The 20192-nt window shown below is 56.8% G+C and overlaps 1 protein-coding gene across 4 annotated transcripts in view; it reads right to left on the reverse strand.

Annotated features, from left to right (window-relative positions):
* ABCA3 (ATP binding cassette subfamily A member 3) overlaps nt 1-20192 on the reverse strand; it is a 40812-nt gene that overhangs the window by 13431 nt on the left and 7189 nt on the right. The window contains exons 2-19 of one of the 4 annotated variants that reach the window (XM_069570537.1): nt 19690-19895; nt 19342-19555; nt 18508-18724; nt 17319-17389; nt 16879-17143; nt 15805-15932; nt 14996-15161; nt 11642-11901; nt 9661-9777; nt 9300-9420; nt 7510-7683; nt 5288-5469; nt 3275-3418; nt 2664-2793; nt 1867-2021; nt 1482-1637; nt 1188-1398; nt 64-214 (exon numbers count right to left, since the gene is read on the reverse strand). In XM_069570537.1, coding sequence (XP_069426638.1) covers nt 64-214; nt 1188-1398; nt 1482-1637; nt 1867-2021; nt 2664-2793; nt 3275-3418; nt 5288-5469; nt 7510-7683; nt 9300-9420; nt 9661-9777; nt 11642-11901; nt 14996-15161; nt 15805-15932; nt 16879-17143; nt 17319-17372 — 2414 coding nt within the window. In that variant the 5' untranslated portion in view covers nt 17373-17389; nt 18508-18724; nt 19342-19555; nt 19690-19895. Of the gene's footprint in view, nt 1-63; nt 215-1187; nt 1399-1481; nt 1638-1866; nt 2022-2663; nt 2794-3274; nt 3419-5287; nt 5470-7509; nt 7684-9299; nt 9421-9660; nt 9778-11641; nt 11902-14995; nt 15162-15804; nt 15933-16878; nt 17144-17318; nt 17421-18507; nt 18725-19337; nt 19556-19689; nt 19896-20192 lie in introns of all 4 variants that reach the window. The other 3 variants (XM_069570535.1, XM_069570536.1, XM_069570534.1) reach the window with 3 other exon arrangements.

Consider the following 20192-nt stretch of genomic DNA (forward strand, 5'->3'; position numbering starts at 1 on the left):
CATGCCCGTGCATGCTCTGGGACACGTATGTATCTCTGTGTGATCTGGGGCACACGTATGTACCTGTGCGTGCTCTCCTTGGGAAGAATGAACGACAGCTCTGCCCCGGCGCTGCTCTCCAGGGTGGCATTGGGGACGTGGTGCTGGACCAGCCGGGAGATGCCCTCGGGGTTGCAGTGAGGCTCCTTCACCAGCGTCATGTGGTAGCCTGCGCCTGAACACCCCAGAGTGTTCAGTGCTCACCCAGTGACCCAGTGGGGTTCACCCAGGGCCCCAGGCTCCCCGGGGAGGGGGCAGGCTCCTAGGGAAGGGGCTGCAGAGTGGGGGCAAGTGAAGTGGAATCGATGCCCCTCAGGGTGCCTCAGGGCTGTCATGAGGGGCTCAGATCCCCTCCCCTCACCCTCGCTGGGAAGAGATGCTGGAGGACCCGCGGTACTGAGCACAAGGAGGTGAGAGCAAGCTGGACTTCAGACTGCAAGTGGCAGAGGCTGGGTCCAAACTGTCCCCAAGACCTCTTCTCCCTGCTTCCTTGGTAACAGAGCCTCAGGACAAAGGCCAGCCTCCCCCCAGCCTGACGGTGAGCACTCGGGCCGCCTGCCACTTGCAGGGCTGCGTGTTGGCCAGGGGAAGCCACGGGAGTCCAGGGTGCACCTCCTGGGCTGTCTGGGGGAGGGGTGCTGTTTCTCTGCCTTTGCTTCCTCTGCCGGTGGGACGTGAGCAGACCTGGCCTGCCAGGACCACGTCAGATGGCGAGCAGTCCTCCAGCAGGGAAGCTGCACTCACATACCAAAGAGGGGGCTGATTGCACCCACTGCCCATCCGCCCTGGGCAGTGCTGAGGGACCCCCGCCTGTTCGGGAGCTGTGATGCTGGCAAGCAGACTTGGCTCCTCCAATGGCACCCCTGCTCTTGGCAGACCCGGCATTGACTGCTAGTCCACCAGTCAAGGCCAAACAATGTTAAGAAATTAAGACTTTCTGCTCTCCTCCTCCTCATTCTCACAGCCCCTCCGCCTGGGCCTCGGTCTCCACCCACAGGCAGCAGACAGGCCGCCTAGAGAAGGCCGTTCCTCACCTGACCTCAGGGGCCCTCGGGGAACGTGACCAGTGGACACTTCCTCCCGCTCCTGGGCCAGCCACGCGGACCCCGTGCCGAATGGACTTCCGGCTGCCCCCCGGCCCCGCCCACCGTATTTCTCCTTGAGGAACAGCGGCGACCCACAGCACTGCAGCTCCCCCTTGGCCATGATGGCGATGCGGTCCCCCAGCAGGTCGGCCTCGTCCATGAAGTGGGTGGTCAGCAGGACGGTGCGGCCGCTCTTGTGCTGCTGCAGAAGGTCCCAGATGGCCCTCCTGGAGATGGCGTCCACGCCTGCGGTGGGCTCGTCCAGCATCAGCACCTGGAGGGCGGAGGGGCGGCCCCGTGAGGACGGCAGAGCCCCGGCCTGGGCTGCAGGTCATGCCGCAGGCCCCCCGGGCCTACCTTGGAGCCCGCGATGAGGGCGATGCCGATGGAGAGCTTGCGCCGCATCCCGCCGCTCAGAAACCTGCTCCGGGAGTCCCGCTTCTCCTCCAGCCCGAGCACGTGCAGCATGCGTTTGACCTCCTCAGGGCACTTCTGACGGGGCAAGCCTTTCAGCTGAAACGGCAGGGATGGAGATCCAGCCCGTCCAGGCGGCACCGGCCTTGGTGCTGTCCTTGTCCCTCCCCGTGCTGAACCTCACGCCCTGACCACCCCACACCCCGCAGTCTGCTGACGGCTCCCTGGGGCAGGTTCGGTTTGCTGCGAGGCTAAGGGCTCCCGAGGCTGCCTCGCGGGTGATGGGACCACCACGGCAGCCCGCAAATCCTGTCCCCCGCTGGCTCACCTGAGCGTAGAAGTAGAGGTGCTCGGCAACGGTTAGGTTGTCAAACAAGACGTCGTGCTGTGGGCACAGGCCTAGGCTCTTCCGGATCTGATCCATGTCCTGGGAGACTTCATACCCACTGATGTATGCTCGTCCGCTGGTCGGGGGGAAGAGACCTAGGGCCGAGCAGAAGACCCCAGGGCCTGAGGTCAATGCAAACACCCTCCAGGAGCAGGAGGAGGGCTGAGTCTCCCTGGTTCGCGTGGTGAGCACCCCGCCCCACCGAGTGGGCCTCCAGAGACAGAGGAGGGTCATCAGCCCTGGGTGCTGACACGACCCTGAGCCCTCGGGCAGAGATGGGGTGGCTGGTACCTGGGGGAGCAGGTCGGAGGACAGTCCCAGGAACCCAGGAGAAGCAAAGCGCGGAAGATGGTCCCTGCCCCATGACCTGACCCTGTGGTCCGGTCCCCACAGGAATGGCACCTTGGACACATGCTTGATCTTGATTCCAGCCACCTCGGCTTCTTAGGGATGAGGTGGCATGCCCCACACCCTTGGAGCCCAGGTCCCAACTCGAGCCTGTGCTCACGAAGGACGGGGTTACCGCCAGAGCTGGGCCGGCGTGTCCAGGATGGCTTTTAGGAGAGTGGGCGCGGGACTCCCGTCAATGTGGGTGGAGCCCTTCCCTGTGGCCTAAGGGGCTTCCGCCCTGTCCCAGGGCCCCTCCGGCTCCGCAGCTCTCAGCACAGACAGGCCACCTGAGGGCAAGTGGCCTGGCGGTCAGGGGTGGGGAGGGGGCGTGGAGGCTGGGTCCTCACCCGTGAGCATGGAGAGGGTGGTGGTCTTTCCCGCGCCATTGTGGCCCAGCAGGACGGTGATCTGGCCCTCGTACAGGTTCAGGTTCAGGTCTCTGACGGCCGCCTTGCCCTTGTTCCCCACTCTGAACACCTGTGGGAGAGGCAGGGGTGGCCCTGGGCATCAGGAGCCCCGGGGCCCTCGCTGCAGAGGCCCCCCATCCTACTCCCCCAGGAATCCCTGTCCACCCGAGGGTGTCGGGTGGAGATCATGCCCAGTGCACCGCGAGGCCGGAGTGCTGATGGAAGGCCCCTTCCTTCCTGTGGCTCCCCATCTGCCCCTCCCCAGGCCCCCAGCACCCAGCGTCTCGGCAGGACTAGAAGGTCTGGAAGACCCAGGCATTGCATACAGCTAGCCCACACAGTGTCCACTGCCAAGCTGGTCAGAGGTTAAGGGGGCAACAGCGGGTCCTGACTCGATCCTGAGCCTCCACACTGGGCCCTGGGGCACAGCCGGGGTGGCCAGGGCCTGGGAGAGCCGGTCAGAGGGCAGCCCCAGGAACCCAGGAGAAGCGAGGCCCAGAGGATGGTCCCTGCCCCGTGACACCATGGTCTAGACCCCACAGGCGTGGCACCTTGGACACATGCTTGATCTTGATCCCGGCCACCAGGTCCTCGGGCTCAGCTTCAAAGTACTCAGTCCTGAGCACCTTCTCAGGGTCGTCGTCCTCCTCCTCTTTCCCGAGCACCGTCCTCGGGCGTCCGCACCAGTACGAGGGCTAGAACAGAAATCGCGATCAGCCCAGTCAGGTCAGCTCATATTTTCTTTGCCACAAACAGAGCAACCGCTGACTGACACGCTGGAGCTGCGAGCCTGCCAGCCCTGGCCTCCCCCATGAGGCGCTGCTGCAGAGAACGCGCTGCTGAGAGTCCTGGGGTTGGACGGAGACCCCGCGCAGCCCCGCACCCACTGCCCTGGGAAGTGCGGAGTCTGTTCCTTGCCCTGCCGCAAGGGCTCACCGGGCACAGAGCTCAGAGGTGATAGGAGGGAAAGTGAACCAAGAAACTGAATACAAAGCCAGGTCACAAAGCATGCTGCCCAGGGCGACGTGGGGAGGCCCGGCTGCTGGCTGCATTCTCTCCCAAGTGCTCGTGAAACAAACAAGAGATGCCCGCGGGCCGGCCTCTCTCCCAACGGTCTGGCTCCCGCATTGCAGGGGTCACTCGAGGGTGGCACACGGTTAGCACAGTGGTGTGGGCGGGGTCACAGGAGAGGTTAGCACAGGGCTCTGGGAGAAGCCCCCCAGGGGAAGCCCTGCTGGGGGAGAATATGTCACCCACAGCTCCAGCCCTGCTCCCTGTGTACCCCGCAGCCAATGGGGCGGTTCCAACGCGTCACATTCCATTGGTTTGGGGGGACACCTGTCTCCCATTTTAAGTGACTTTGAAATTAGAGTGTGTCTTATGAATTACAGAAACCACCACACAGAACAATGGCCAGTAGTTTTCTTTCTTGGTGACAAAGTGATAGTGCCTCTAAGGATCAGGACCATCTTAGATTTGATGAAACAATGAGCGGACCCTGATGCTGGGAAAGACTGAAGGCAAAAGGAGAAGAGGGTGGCAGAGGATAGATGGTTGGATAGCATCACTGATTCAATGGACATGAACTTGGACAAACTCTAGGAGACAGTGAAGGGCAGGGAAGCCTGGCGTGCTGCAGTCCGTGGGGTCACAAAGAGCCGGACACGACTTAGTGACTAAACAGCAAGGACAAAGTGAATGGACCCTTGATAAATATTAGTTGAACCAAAGATAAACAATAAAGTGGCTCCTGGCTAACCTAGCTAATCAACAGGGAATTTGTGGTGCACACATGAATACTGTGTAGCTGTTAAAAAGTGAAGCTGGTTGAGAAAAATGCATGTTTAAATAGAAATATATTTACAAATACATTAAAAAAATTATAAATATGCACAGATAAAATCTAAAAGTATATTTGTAAATAGACCCATGTGTATATGTACTTAAAATACCTAAGATGTACACTGGGCTTCCCTGGTGGCTCAAATGGTAAAGTATCCACCTGTAATGCAGGAGACCCGGGTTTGATCCCTGGGTTGGGAAGCTCCCCTGGAGAAGGGAATGGCTGCCCACTCCAGTATTTGGGCCTGGAGAATCCCATGGACAGAGGAGCCTGGGGGACTAAAGTCCATGGGGTCACAAAGAATTGGACACGACTGAGCGACTAATACTTTATAAAATGTACCTAGGAAAAAAGAGCAAGTCTCAAGCATTTTTACATCATCCCCTTTTCTAAGAACAAACATATAGATGTCAGATAACATCACGTGTGCCGCACACGCACAGGAAACCATCTGAAGAACTCACTCAGAGTGTCAGTGGTGTTTCTCTCTGGGTGGTGGGATTGTGCTGTTCACTTCAGCAACATGATCAGTTTTGCAAGAAGCTCTGTTACTTTGCGTGCAGAAAACCCAACCAGATATTTTTTGAGGAAGGTGGCTTGGGTGGGGCTGCGTGCAGGCCCTGTGGCCAGCTTGCCAGTGCCAGCTCCTCCTCTCGAACCTGGGCACTGTAGGTCAGGGGCTGGAAGGGCTCGGGGCACGCAGGTGGCCATCAGAACTCACCAGGATGAAGAAGTACCAGGGCTGGGGCACGCCAAACTGGCCCGGGAGGACGGCCTCCACGTACCAGGTCACCAGCCCGTAGAGGACAGAGTCCAGCAGCAGCATGCCCAGCACCTGCCCGAAGGTGAAGTCGTCGTCCACATTGACGGGACTCAGGAGGTCTCGCCACTGGATGCCTGTGCCTGGAAGACACGCCAGGAGACGGGCCTGATGAGGACCCACAGGGCAGAGTCAGCGTGGCAGCCCCCCGCTCCTAGCAAACCCGACAGCTCTCCCCAGGCCTTTCAGACCAGAGCAGGTCACCAGATCGGTGTCACAGAACCAGCAAAGCTCATGAACTGACAAGAGGGGCTCATGTTTGGTTTGCGACATGTAAGTGTGCAACTGTGTCCATCTACACAACACACCTGTACACAGACATATGGATACATGTACACATACACGTATGAGGTGCATTTAATACAGGTCTTTTCAGAGAAGGGAAACATGTCAGTGCACGTAAAGCTCTGTTTAGCAGTGCTCGTGGTATCCTGTCCTCTCACTGGTTTGTGGCATCACCGTCCAAAGCATGCCTGGGGATTTCCGTGTGGCTGACTCCAGGGCCCCTGGTGGAAATGTCTGGTCTCCAGCCTTGTGCTCTGTTAACTTCCAAACAACTACAGATTTGTCTGTTTTAGGAAAATTCAGTATAGAATTTTAAAAACAGTGCCATCTAGTTTGACTTCTCTTTGTAAATGTCTATTTTAAAGAGCATCTGAGCCCTGGAAGGTACTGTGCATTAAAAAAAAAAAAATTCACAGTTTATCACACTGCTGAACACGGAGAGACACATATATTTAAAAGTCCCAGTATTAGCTGAAGAAAAATATTCTAATGAAGGATAAAGCCACACTGAATGTTCTTGTGGACATCCACGCCCTCCCTCCTTAGACCACAGACAGGAAGCCATGAGAAGTAGGAATTGAGGCCTGGAAGAAACGCAGGCTTTGCTCCTGAAAAAGGATGTCTGCGTGGGGTGGGGCTGAGAAGCAGGGTTGTATTTCCCCTCCTGGGAGCAGAGCAACGCCAGCTATCCCAGGATGGATGCCAGCACAACATGGGCCACGTGGAAACCCATCCTGTCCCTCCTGCCTCTGCTTAGAGCCGAGAAAGCTGGAAGGCGGGCCACGTCTGGGTCCACGCGCCTCTTCAAGCCCTTCCCTGAGAGGGTCTGAGTGATGGGAATGATCAGGGCCTTCTCCTGAGAGGTGAGTGCTCTGCCACTGGAGACTTCCCAGCAGGTGTGGGGTGAAGGGTAAGACCAGGTGCACCTTCAGCCCTTCAGAGGAGCCTTGACTCCATCATCAAGTGAAATCTGAGCAAAAACGGGAGTCCCCAGGCCAGCATCAGCCCAGTAGCGTTAATTTGACTGCCAAGACATTTCACACCTAAGCCTAGTGGCACAGAGTGTAAAGAATCTGCCTGCAATGCAGGAGGCCAGAGTTCGATCCCTAGGTCAGGAAGGTCCCCTGGAGAAGGAAATGGCAACCCACTCCAGTGTTCTTGCCTAGAGAATCCCATGGACAGAGGAGCCTAGCAGGCTACAGTCCACGGGGTCGCAGAGTCAGACATGACTGAGCGACTAACACATGACATTTCACAAGTCAGGAAATGTCACAAAACCCAAGAAAGCCATGTCCCGGCACGCCCCTTGTTCCTCTCTCAGGTTCCCTGTCTTCACTGCCAATCCCTGCGGGAGGTATCAGGGAAACAGAGGGAGGGGAGACACTAATCCCACCGCTTTACCGAGAGCTGGGAGCTATGGAGCCCGCAGACTGAGACCCCAGGCCTAGGGACCCAGCCCATGAGGCAGGCGGAGACTCAGAGGTGCCCAGCCCGAGCTCCACGACCGGCAGAGGCAGACTCTCACGTCCGGTGTCTTCCGGCAGTGACAGCTGGTCGCAGGCAGGGCTTCGTGGGGAGCTCAGAGCAAGGACGGGGGTGGCCGATGTCGCGGTGGACACACTGACTCTCTGTCCAGTCTACCACGTGTCTCTGACCTGCCTCCCTTGTGGCTCCGGCCCCTTCTCCCCATTGTGAGGACCTGCCTTCCGGGTATTCGGCTCATGGAGCTGCGCTGATGTGGCTGGAGCGAGCGTCTCGGGGTCTGGGGGGCCCTCTGCTCAGACCCTCTCGGGGCAACTGAACCAGCAAGGGCAGCTGTGGAAAGGGAGACTACTCACCTTTGGCTTCAAATTTCCCTATGAGCTGGGCTCCCATCGCCATGGCGACATTGGACAGGAGGCAGGAGAAGAGCTTCTGGCTCAGCGTCATCCAGTTGTACCGAGGAGCGACGAAGAAGTAGGGGATGTAGGAGAAGAAGTAGAGGAAGCCGCCAATGGCCGCTGCCATGTTGGCTGTGGATGGAGAGAGGGTAAGACGGGTGTGTGCACCTCCAGCACCCCCTGGGGCACCAAGGACCCGTCCCTCGGGCGAGCCGCCCGACCCCAGCCTGATGTTGGCTGGGGACTGAAGTTTAGTGCTGGGGGGCCCCCACTCACTCCACAGCCTCTTCCCTTGTCAGGATGCCTATGCCACAGGGCACACCACCCCACCTGGGGCGGCACATGTCTGCCACCCCACCGTGACTGCTCCACCCTCTCCCACAGACCCGCCTCCAGCTGCCTTCACCTGACGTGACCAACACTGAGCCCTGACCGCCCACCGCGCACCCCCAGCCCGGCCCCATCTCATTCACTCATTCGGCCCACAGAGACTCGATGGACCCGCTCAGTGCCAGGCCCTGGTCCAGGCACCAGGGAGGCAAAGCCCTCCATTTGGGGAGCTTAGGAGCAGTGCGTACATAGCTGGTGGAACTGGAGGAGCTTAGGACCAGCGTGTACATAGCTGGTGGACAAGAAAGCCAACAAGGCAGGGATGCTGGGTGGGCACAGCCTGCGAGGGGCAGCAAGCCGCTGATCCGGGACAAGATGCACCCTGGGCTGGGGGCTGTAACTGTAACCAGGTGGCCAAGGGAGGCCTGGATGGGAAGCTGACACGTGGGAAAGACGTGAAAGAGGTAAGTGTCCACGGGTGCTGGGTAGGGCTTTAGTCCATGCAGTGACCCCCACAGGCTCCGGCCTTAAGACTTCTTTATGCTCTAAAGATCTGTTGAGGACATCAGGGGCTTCCCTGGTGGTCCAGTGGTTAGGAATCTGCCTGCCAATGCAGGGGACGTGGGTTTGAACCCTGGCTCAGGAAGATCCCACATGCCTTGAGATAACTAACCCCGTCCACCACAGTGACTGAACCTGACCTCTGGAGCCCGCGAGCCACAGCAAGAGAAGTCGCCACAAGGAGAAGCCTGCTCACAACTAGAGAAAGCCCCCGTGGAGCAGCGAAAAACCCAGTGCAACCAAAACCAAACAAATAAACAAAACTGGTTACGGTGGTAAATTTATATGTATTTTACCACAATAAACAAAAAAAAAAGAAGAAGTTAGTTACAAGACACGAAGGGCAGACTGAGGCTGCCCCCAGACTGAGGCTCCGAGTCAGGTTTAATAGGAGAGACGGGGGAATAACAGGGCACAGTCTGACAGATGACAAACTGAAATGAAGGTCTGAGATCCTCAGATCCAAACATCCACACAGAAAAACCAGGCCTAGACCATCAGCAGCCTTCTTCCCAGCAATAAGGGAAGCCCCGTGGCCACAAGCTAATGTTATCAAAGTGCCAAGGAGACGGTTACACTCCAGCTAAAACAGCCTTTGGAGGTGAGGGCAAAACAGAGCCCTCACAGGACACAGAAAGTCACGGAGAATTAACCCCTTGCTGAACTTCACTGAAAGGACTGTTCTAGGATGTACGCCAACACTTAGAGAGCTGAATGCAGAGGACGCGCAGAGTAAAGAACACGTCGGCCCCTGGGTCGTTTCTGCTCAGATGCCCTCGGACCCCTGAGCCTCACTCATCCCGAGAGAAACACTGCCGTCTTCTGAGCTGGGGATCCCCTAAGACAGGACGACTCACCTTTGCTGAAGAAGGTGCTGACCATGAAGCTGAAGGAGATGGAGGAGACGGCAAAGCAGGCCAGGAAGAGCAGCACCAGCGCGGGGTCGCTGTGCGCCAGCACCGCCACACCCTTCTTCACCTGCGTGGCAGGGGCAGCTGGTGGCGGGGACAGGGACACAGGGCCACCTCCGCGCCCTCTGGGCAGGCAGTCTCCATCGTTGGAGCTGGGACCGGCAGGAGGAGGTGCCACACGGCGCTCCCTCCCACCAGGGTGGAGTCTTGGGGGTCGCCCTGGGGGTGCCACGGCTGTCTCTGCCCCCACCCCCAACCCTGGACGCCTTGCTTTTCACATCAGACTCCCTTCCGGGGCTGCGCTCACCTTGATGCAGAAGAGCAGGGTCATGAAGGAGATGGCAACAAGGAGGAGGAGGAAGAAGAGGAGGAACCACGCGGTCCAGAGCAGCCAGCTGCTGAGCCCCATCATACGCACATACTCCTGGGGGTGCACGGGCGCTGCTGCACTCAATCCACACTGCCTCCCCGGGGCCCAGCGCGCCCCCACCATGCCACACCATGCCTGCCCTGGCCCATACAGCCGTGCCCGCGGCCACCTGGGGCTGATTTGGCTGAAACTAAGATTAAAAACCTTGCTCCTCAGCCCTGCCTGCTGCAGGTGCCCAGTGGACCTGCAGAGGGGGTGGACCCAGGTCTTGCTGCCCTGGGGGAGGTGGGACCAGGGCCGATGAAGCGTCTCTCCTGGGCCGGCAACTAAGCAAGGCTGATTTCCCGGCTTTCTACTCACAATTTCAAATGGCCTGAAAAATGGGACAGTTGGAACAGTGGCCACCCCCACCCCCACCCCTTGGGCTCCGTAATCATTCAGCATCCGGCCACGCTGGGTCCATCTATGTTATCTGGGGGTATGTACACATGCAAACACCTTCTCCGGAACTGTGTCCTCGTCCACAGCTGACTGCTTCAACACTGCACCATTATCTTAAAGTTATTTAGGCGCTAAGAGAACAGGACCCACTTCATGAGTTCCCTGAGCACCTCATTTGCAAGTTTAAAAGCTCCAGCACAGAGTTGGCGCTGCTGAGAATACTCTAAATGCCCTTCCACTGGCACTGCAGACATTGCTAAAGGGAGTGCTGTGCTGTGCTCAGTCGCTCAGTCATGTCTGACTCTTTGCAACCCCATGGGGTATAGCCCGCCAGGCTCCTCTGTCCGTGGGGATTCTCCAGGCCAGTATACTGGAGTGGGTAGCCATGCTCTCCTCCAGGGGAACTTCCCGACCCAGGAATCGAACTGGGGTCTCCTACATTGCAGGCGGATTCTTTACCAGCTGAGCTAACAAGGAAGCCCTGCTAGAGGGAGAACCTCACGTAAATTCTGATGACTCTGGCAGAGTCAGTGCTGGGAGCTCGCAGGAGACGCAGCTGCATCCAGGTGTCTGCAGCTACGTAACATCAGTGAGGTGCACCTCACACACCTCCCAGGCCCCCACACATCTGCCTGGCAGCCAGACACTCCGGCCGCCCTTGATTAGCCCTACAGTTAGCTTCCTGCTCGCCACGTAGGGGAACGTTTATCTCCCGTTGACCTACATTCTCAACAGAAAGAGGATGCAGGCCACACACATAATTTGGAATTTTAGCAGCTGCATCAAAAAAGTTTAAAGGGAGGGTTTCCTGGCAGCCCAGTGGCTCAGACTCTGTGCTCTCACTGTGGAGGGACTGTGTTCAATCCCTGGTCAGGAAACTAAGACCTTGCAAGCTGCACGGCATGGCCAAAAAAAAAAAAGTTTAAAGCAAAAAGTAAGATCAGTTTCAATGATGTGTTTCACTTAACCTGATGCATTCAGAACACTGTCTTTTCAATGTTCAGTCTTTAACATGAAAAGTAAAAAAGTGTTAGTTGTTCAGTCATGTCTGACTCTTTGCAACCCCATAGACGATAGCCCACCAGACTCTTCTGTCGATGGGATTCTCCAGGCAAGAATAGTGGAGTGGGTAGCCATTCCCTTCTCCAGGGGATCTTCCCAACCCAGGGATCGAACCCAGGTCTCCTACACTGCAGGCAGATTCTTTCTTGTCTGAGCCATCAGGTTAGGTCTTCAGTGTACAGCATACGAACCACGGTGCTTTATCAGGGCGGTAAAAATCTGGATGGACCAGGCTTGATTTCAGAGAAGCCCAAGATGGGCTGGACCTCGTGGGCATCAGCCCCACGTCCAGCTGCCCCGGTGACCTCAGTGCCCAGCAGCTGCCCAGGCTGGACAGCAGGACTCAGGACAGGACTGCCTGTGGCTGCACAGAACCAAAGCCCAGGGTCCCTCCAGGCAGACACAGAAGGGTTACCTTCAGCTTCTTCTCCTTCTCTTGCACGATGGCCCGGATGATGCTGAGGGAGGTGTAGGTGAAGCTCAGCATGAGCAGCAGTGGAAGCTGGTACTGGATGGCGACCAGAAAGGGGTCGGAGATGAAAGGTGGGTAAGGGAACCGCTTGGCGATCACCGTGAGCTTCTCGAACAGCTGGTGCGCGGAGGCGTTGGCATGGTAATGCATGATGGCCCTGTCCACCGCGTGCTGCACAGCCAGGAAGCCCTCACGGATGTAACCTGTGTGTGGGGGCAGAGGGTGTTCTGGCTCGTGGGAGTGACACGCACGGGGGACGTCACATCCCGGTGCGGGCACTCGGAGTGCTGCGGGCACCGAGCTGGTGGCGGGCTGAGGTCTCCTGGAGGCCTGCCATTCGCAGGGGCCGCTCACTCCTCGCTGGCTCCTGAGCCCTCTCTCAACCTTCCCAGCCGGCCAGGCAGCATCTCTCTGACCGGCCTCCGTGTCATCACTTCTTTCTCTGTCTCTCTTCTGCCTCCCTTACCTCCTTTTAAGGACCTACTGAGATAATCGACAATAGTCTTGCTCCCTTGAGACCAGCTGATCAGCAACGTTCATCCCCATCTTACAGGGAGGCAGGATCCACAGACCAGAGGCCAGCACTACACACCTCTGTGCGCTCGGTGATCCCTCTCTGCCAGCCCTGTTTGACTCCTCACAGGCGTCCGTGATAAAACTTTCACAGTGAAAAAGAGAGGGATGATACATATTCCAGTCCAGAGCAAGGCCTGCTAGGGGCTGAGCCTATGGAAGCGTGGGCCCAGCCTCAGAAGGGCAGCCTGGGTCCTTAAGGTCCGAGGCCCAGGGGATGTGGGGTGCAGGCCTGGGTGGCGTAGGTACCCTTATCCCTAAAATAATGAGTGATGTTTGGAACACCTAATGTCCTCTGACACTGAACTGTGAGCTGCCTCTAGAAAACAGAAAAGCAATCCTATGCCCACCCCCTGCACAAGACCGTCACGTCTGCCATCTCCCTTGAGAGTAAGTGGTTCCAATGGCTGCGATAACAGCAGGCGCCCAGTGAACGGTACCCCTCGCTGTGCAGGGTGGCGATTTAGTTCTCGTCTTCACAAAGACCTTGCAGAATAGGCAACACTGTCCTCACGGGACACACAGGGCCACCGAGGCCCAGGTGTGGAGCCCCCGCACAGCAGGAGGGGCCGCAGCCAAGATGGACCCTGGTCTCCTGGCTTGAAAGCCAACGTCTGTCTGGCTGCACGCCACCTCCCCCAGGAAACACCCTGCCTGCCTCCTGCTCACATGTGGTTCCCCTGTGAGGCCACGCATGCTGCTGAAGGGTCTTTACCGCCACAACCTCTGCGGTTGCTCAACACTGACGAGCAGCTATCCTCTGTGATCAATCATGGCCCCACAGCTGAAATTTTAATGATCGTAAATAATGCTGTGGGAAACATCTTTGTGTGTCTGGATTTTCTCCTTCTTTCAGGCTATTCCAGGGGCTGTGTCTTTATCAGGGATCAGGGGTCTAAGGTATGGACCCTTGGTGGGGGGGCTTGGGGACAACCCTGGCCTCATTCATGGCGGGGGGCGTGGTACTGTGTGCCAGGTTCACGTCCTTTCTACGCCTCTCTGGTCTTTGTGGGTTTTTAAAGCTGATTTGGACTAAGGAGTCCTTTATGACACAGGAAACATTCACTCTTCATCATTTGCTGCAATGCTTTCCCCATCTCTTGTTTCAAAATCATTGTTCTATCTTTTCCTTTCATTTTTTTTTAAGCAAATTTCAAGTTTGTACACAGTGAAATCTGTCAGGCCTTTCCTTGCGGAACTGCTTCCTCTATTGCTTCCAAGCTTAGGAAATTGTCCCCACAAACAGGAAGGATAGCGCTGCCCTGGATCACCGTGGCCAGGGTTTCCTGCCGCTGGCCATAGGCAGTGGGCGTGGCAGCTGACGTGGTTTCTCCTCCCCACTTGGGGACCTGCCCAGGGTCCCACTGTGGGGCCTTATACGCTTCACCCTGCCATGCTTGTCCCAGCTCCACTTTCTGATTTGAACCTTTCCCCTGGAACTTTAGCCTGGTGACAGGGCCCTGGCCTCTGAAATGCATCTCCAGAGGCTGGCCGCCTCCTGCAGTCCCAGCTCCGTCTAGGGACATTCCCGGGGTCTTTTCATCAGACTCTCTAACAAGCTCTGTTTCTTGCAGACCTAGGAATTCTACATTCTTTGAAATACCCAGGATGATGCCTGAAGGTCTTGGCCTGAGGGCAAAGCCTAGTCCTGGAGCCCAGAAACTCAGTTTTAAGACAGGACCACTGTCAGAGGAGACAAACAAGCCAACTACGCGCCAGCGTTACACTGGACAGACCTACGCATGCCGTGACAGACAACGAGCCGAGATCTGACTTTTGCAAACACTCCACTGACTCAGTGAAATCGCGGACAATTACACAAGGACCACAGAGCTTACAAAGCCTATAAAACTGTACACAGAGACGGGCAGGAGAGAAGGGAAATGCAGAACCAGCCCCTAAAGACCCTGTGCAAATTGAAGCTCCTTAAAAACAGAAACATGAAAGCCCACGTCTCCTGGAAACAGACAGCCTTAGGTGTTTTTAAAGATTATTTTGGTCTCTCAGAATCCAGGCTTACTGGATGTCTTCCTTCTACTGCGTGCGTGCAAAGTCACTTCAGTCTTGTCTGACTCTCTGTGACCCCGTGGACTGTAGCCCGCCAGACTCCTCTGTCCACGGGGTTCTCCAGGCAAGAACACTGGAGCGGGTTGCTGTGCCCTCCTCCAGGGGATCTTCCCAACCCAGGGATGGAACCCGTGTCTCTCATGTTACTTGCGTTGGCAGGCGGGTTCTTTACCCCTAGTGCCACCTGGGAAGCTCCCGTTCTTCTGCGAAGAAGATCTAATATTCATAAAAAAATCTTCATCCAGGGCTTCCCTGGTGGCTCAGTGGTAAAGAATCCACCTGCCAATGCAGGAGACACAGGTTCGATCCCTGATCCGGGAAGATCCCACAGGCCACGGAGCTACTGAGCCCGGGCACCACAGCCACTGAGCCCAGAAGACACAACTACTGAAGCCTGTGAGTCTAGAGCCCGTGCTCCGCAACAAGAGAAGCCACTGTGACGAGAAGCCTGGGCACCGCAAGGAAGAGTGGCCCCTGATCGCCGCAGCTAGAGGAAGGACCACACGTCAACGAGGACCCAGCACAGCCATCAACAAGTAAATGAGTAACATTATTAAAAAAACCTTCCTCCAAAGAAATGCAGAGTGGGTTCCCCCATGCGACTATCACCAGCCAGCACCCAGGGAGGGAAGGAGGCCCCTTGAAAGTGCTCCTCACCAGGTTCTCCGCCATCAGGGGATGTGGGCTCCCTGGGTCCTGGGTTCGGGAAGAGTGGAAAAAGGGAAGCGGTGTGCCATCCCTCTGTCTCTTTCAGGAAAAAGGAGCCTGTCTGAGTCCACATGTAGTTTCTTCGCGTGTAACTGAAGCGTAAGTGGTATTTCACCTGCAGAAGTAAACAGAAAACCAGGCGTTGTGAGGGGTCTGGTCGAAGGAGCAAATGTCCACGTCCAGTGTTGGGGACCTGGGGGACCCTTGTTGCTGTGACCTCAGCTCTACCCCGCCCCCCAAGGTCCGGGGCTCAGGAGGTGGGAGGGAGTGTCCTGCTGGGGTACAGGGAGCCGGGGTTATCTCTGCATCACCCATCGCACCCTCCTCTACGTCACCAACGGCAACTCCACCTGTGACGCACCACCACTGACCAGCAGGCCTCCAGCGCACGGCTGGGGGTCCGACAGCTTCCCAGCCTTAGTGCCGCCGGGGGAACCAGAACACCTTTCTTTCTGTTTGTTTAAATGCGTGACTGAAGTTTTAATGCCATGTGGCACCAAGTTCCAAGCATCTGTGGCTTTCCTACTTGTCCTATTTGCTTCTGTCCAGGGAGATCAGAAATGCCTTTTACAGAACAACAGGACAGAGGGGCCACAGCGACAGTCTACAGCCACTGTCCTCAGCCAGGCGAGGCCTCAAAAACTTCTGGATGCAGGGGACAGTCACGTTTGTTCCCAGGCAGGCAGAGTGTCTGCCGTGACCACTGGCGGCCTGGCTCCTGGAGAAGCAGCTGGTCCCCTTGGGGCTGGGGTCCTCACCGCCAGCGGCAGGGGGTCCCGGCTGTGGTTGAAGGTGTGCTCGAACACCAGGGCAGCCAGCACGTTGGAGGAGCGGTTGTCGTATCTGATGTAGTCCTCGAAGTCCTTCTCGGAGGCGAAGCCGTGAGCTATGGGGAGAAGGGGCGCCTGGAGTTGCCCAATCACCTGCTCTGCTTGAAAAAACTGCACTTTCAGATCAAGGACTAAAACTCCCAAGTTTCTCTAGCGCTTTATAAACCTCTCCTAAGACTCTAGGAGGCTTTTGTTTCTGGCAGAGATGGGCTGTAGTGAAGACCGGCACAACCTCACCATCCAAGAGGGTCCTGGGCTTCTGGAAGCTGAGAACCAGAGCTGGGCCGGCAGCAGCGTTGAGTGGTTACTGGCCCCTCTCTGGGGGTGGCTGCCCTGCCCTGGATTCTGCAGCCCGCGTCTGTCTCTCTCTCAGAACCATAACAGTGGGCTTCAAAAACCCAAGGGGGTATGGACATATAATCTGTTCAGGGACCCCATTTCCCATGAAGGGTTTGACTCTTAATCCCCCAGGGAGGAAGCAAAACCTTCCCCTAAGTCCTGGCTGCACTGGCCTGTACAGATCAAGGGAAAGTGGTGCCCAAACCAAGCGCAAGAGAAAAGGGGAGATACTCTCTGTTCTGCGAGCACAGACCTAACGAGGGTGGCTGCACGTTTCCTGGGGATGTTCCTCAGTGGGCTTCCTGCTGACCTTTGTCAGAGCTGCCCTCGCAAAACCACATCCCAGGAGAGGTCCCTGGCACTGGGCACTGGAAACACGCCTCGCCCTCGTGACAAAGAACTTCGCTGGGGTATGTGGACGCCATCCCCACTTGAACAGCTGGGGGCTGCAAATCGTCACGCACGTTCCTTTGCGTGACCGTCACGACCCTGGTTCCTGCTACACTGAGACTCCACACGGCCGAGCGATTCGGGCAGTGCGGCCACAATGGGGGTGGCGGGGTCCACCCAGCCGCTGCCCGGCTCCTGCACCACCAGCCCTGCCCTGAGGCCCAAGCCTAGCCGCGCTATGGACCCCCGCCCACCGCGACCCGGACACCGCACCTCGCAGGTTGATCACCAGCGCCCTCTGCACGTTCTCCACCACCGTGCGCACCGCCTCACTTTGGGATGGGATGTAGGCCAGCTCCCAGGTGGCCCCCGGGGGAGGAAAGCTGAAGAAGAGGGGTAGCTCTTGGATGGACTGGCTGGGGTAGAGGGTGGCATTGGGCACGTTCTCTGACTGTATCTTCAGGCGGAGCCAGATCAGGATCCCAGAGAACAGAAGGGGCAGAAAGAGCTCCAAGAGGGTCACCAGGACCTTCCGCTTCTGGAGAGAGACGGGACCGCGGGGTGAGGGAGCACGAGAGCCCCTCCCACCGATGCCCCTCCACCAGGCCCCTCACCACCCCCTCAGCTGGAGGTAGAGGGCCCCACAGCCCCTCCCACCGATGCCCCTCCACCGGGCCCCTTGCCCCGCACAGCACCCACAGAGCCGGGCCCACCTGCAGCGTATAGTTCTTCCAGAGCAGCAGCGCCAGCTGCCTGAGCACCGCCATCCTTGCTGGAGGGGCCACTAGTCATGGATCAAAGACAGGGTCAGGGTGCTGGTGAGACGAGAATGGTGTTGGTGGAAGGTGGGAGGTGGGGGGACAGTCGGTCATGAGACACAGGCCCTCAGCACCTGTTTGTGTCCCAGCCTGACTCAGACCAGCTCCCGGAGAAGAGGGTGTCAGGTCTGTTCTGTCCTATTCTGTGAGTTCCAGGAACACACGCCCTGTTAGGAAGCTGACTTAGTTTCTTCTGGAACCAGATGCACCGTGCCCACCAGAGTGGCAATCGTGATGAACGCTACTCGTACGTTCTCTGCAGTTGATATGAATGTGCTGTTTCTTTTTTTCTTTTTTTTTTAAAATTTATGTGGATATGCCGGGTCTCAGTTGTGGCACACGGGATCTAGTTTCCTAACCGGGGATTGAACCTGAGCCCCCTGCATTCGGAACGCAGAGTCTTAGCCACTGGACCACTAAGGAAGTCCCTGAATGTGCAGTTTCTTGGCCGAAACTCAGGCCGATGCAATCCCAGCCCTGACGCTTTACTCTCCACCATCCTAGGACAGTAAAAGCAAAGTCAGCTCAGAGTCCTGGCTGTGGGCTGATGTCTGAGAGCTGGAGAGGGCTATGGGGGAGCGGTGAGGGCCCTGACCCGGGAGCAGACACCGCAGGACACACAGGTGGCCGGAGGGCGCGTGCTCTCCCGCCTGCAGCCCCAAGGACCAGTTTTTCCTGCCTTAACTGTGAGTAGTGGCCTGCGGGCCTCCTCCTGACAACACTGACCACTTTCCTCTAGAGAGAACTACTCTCAGTCACTTGTGAAAGCTGACATTTTTTTAACTGGAGGATAACTGCCTTACAATGTCATGGTGCTTTCTGCTGAACAAAAACGTCAATCGGCCGTAAGTATACCTATGTCCTCTCCTTCTCCCTCTCAAACCTCCTCCCACTCCAACCCATCCCACTCCGAATGTTCTAATTTAAATCCAGCACATGGAACTGGGAGAATCTGATGCAAAATGGATCACCAAACAGTGACAGCAGAAACAAGAACAGGGGCTTATCAAGCTCTCCCTGGATTGAGGGAAATTCGCCTTCTGAGACTGCAGTGTGAGAAGCAGAGACACAGAGCCACACTAACCTCTAGAGAAGGAGGGGGTTGGAGGAGCTCAGGAAGGCCCCAGGATGCCTGTGGCTAGAAGCACGTGGTTCCAGAAGCCGCCGGCCTGCAGGCTGAGGCTGGACCTAAGGTGGGCGGTGAGGGCAGCAGAGGAGGGTGACCCGAGAGCTCCTGGTCACTGTTCAAGCCAAGGACGCAGCTGGAGCGCAGAGGGGCCCTTCACAGCTCCTGGTCCTGCCTGTGGGGAGAAGCCCCCATGACTCACAGGAAGAGTCCTGCGTGCGACCAGCCAGCTCCACACTCACACGGACCCAACACCGTCCATCAGGCGGCTCAGGACCCAAGGGAGACTCGGACAAATGGCTGGAAAATCCTTCCCTAGTTAACCCACTCCAGCACTCCAGCCCAGAGAACCCACCTCCAGACCCAGTGCTCACGGAGCAAGAGCTCGTTTGTTTTCTGAAACAGCCAGTTTTACTTTTGTCTCCAGTTAGTTGAAAATCATTTTCAGGAAAGCTCTTTTTAAAATTAAACTCTTGCTTTAAAAAAAAAAATGTGGCTGTCCGTATCTGTCTAATGGTAGTTCCTCAAAACGTATGCTTTAAAGGGCACTCAATAAATATTAATAGAAAACGCAACTGCGAGAAGTTATTTACAAATTAACTTAAAAAAATACGGCTTTTCATTAACCGCACAGTTAAAATGTGAAGCGATAAAAGCTAAAATAGTATGAAGTGCTATTAAGCAGCAACTTAGTAAGTCATCCGAATTCTTTTAGAATTAACAAGCTGGAAAACCTGTCTTAAGAGAAATCGTAGACCATTGATAATAGAGTAGTTGTGTAGCGTTACCCACGAAGGCCTGCGGTCTGTGATCAGTTTCAAGAACTGGTTCAGGCTAAGCTGGGGAAGGGGCGCCTCCAGAGGGGCTGGTCATCCGCACGGCTGGCTGACGGGCGCCTGGTGTGGCCAAGACGATCGCTCCTCGACCAAGAGCGGAGGGCGAAAAGGTCACAGTTCAAAGACGTCTTCTGGACAGAGGAGTCGACGACTTCCTTTTCTGGAAAGGTCTGGCCAAGAAAGGACACGTCCCCTAATTCCACCTAATTCCACCTCTCCAGGCGCAGGGGGCTGGGAAGGCGGAGAGACAGCCCATCCAGCTTCCCATGAGAACAACCCCGGACAGTGGCGCCAGGGAACTGACCTGAGTCCCAGCAGCGGCTCCTGGCTGAGGCTGTCCTCTGGGCCTACGGGAGGTCTGGCTGGGAGGAGGTGGCCCCGTGTGGACGGCTCTGGGGTGGGGCTGGCAGGCCTCTGAAGTGCAGAGGGCTGACCTTGGAGCTCGGGAGCACGGATACCTCATGGGACATCGGGAGGGGCCTGGGGCTTGCTGGCATGACGCTCCGGCACCTTTGGGCAAATGGAGGGGTGGGCGCCAGGGCATAATTCAAAAAATAAAAAAATAATCATAAAACACCTTTCACTGAGTTAGAAAATCAAAGTGCAAAAGAGATCACAAGCAGGTTTACTTCAGCAGAACCAAATACTATCAAAGAAACTTGGATTCGCGGAAACTGAGAACTCTGGCGAGGCACTGTGTTCTCTCTCCTAGCGCCAAACCATGAGAGACTTTCCTTTCCTATTCTTTCATATTTCAGAACTTCCTAACCCAGCCCTGGCTCTGGTACCCTCCTCCTTTCTCAGATG

This window comes from Ovis canadensis, chromosome 24 (assembly GCF_042477335.2).
Source record: "Ovis canadensis isolate MfBH-ARS-UI-01 breed Bighorn chromosome 24, ARS-UI_OviCan_v2, whole genome shotgun sequence".
In the NCBI taxonomy this organism is placed as follows: Eukaryota; Metazoa; Chordata; class Mammalia; order Artiodactyla; family Bovidae; genus Ovis; species Ovis canadensis.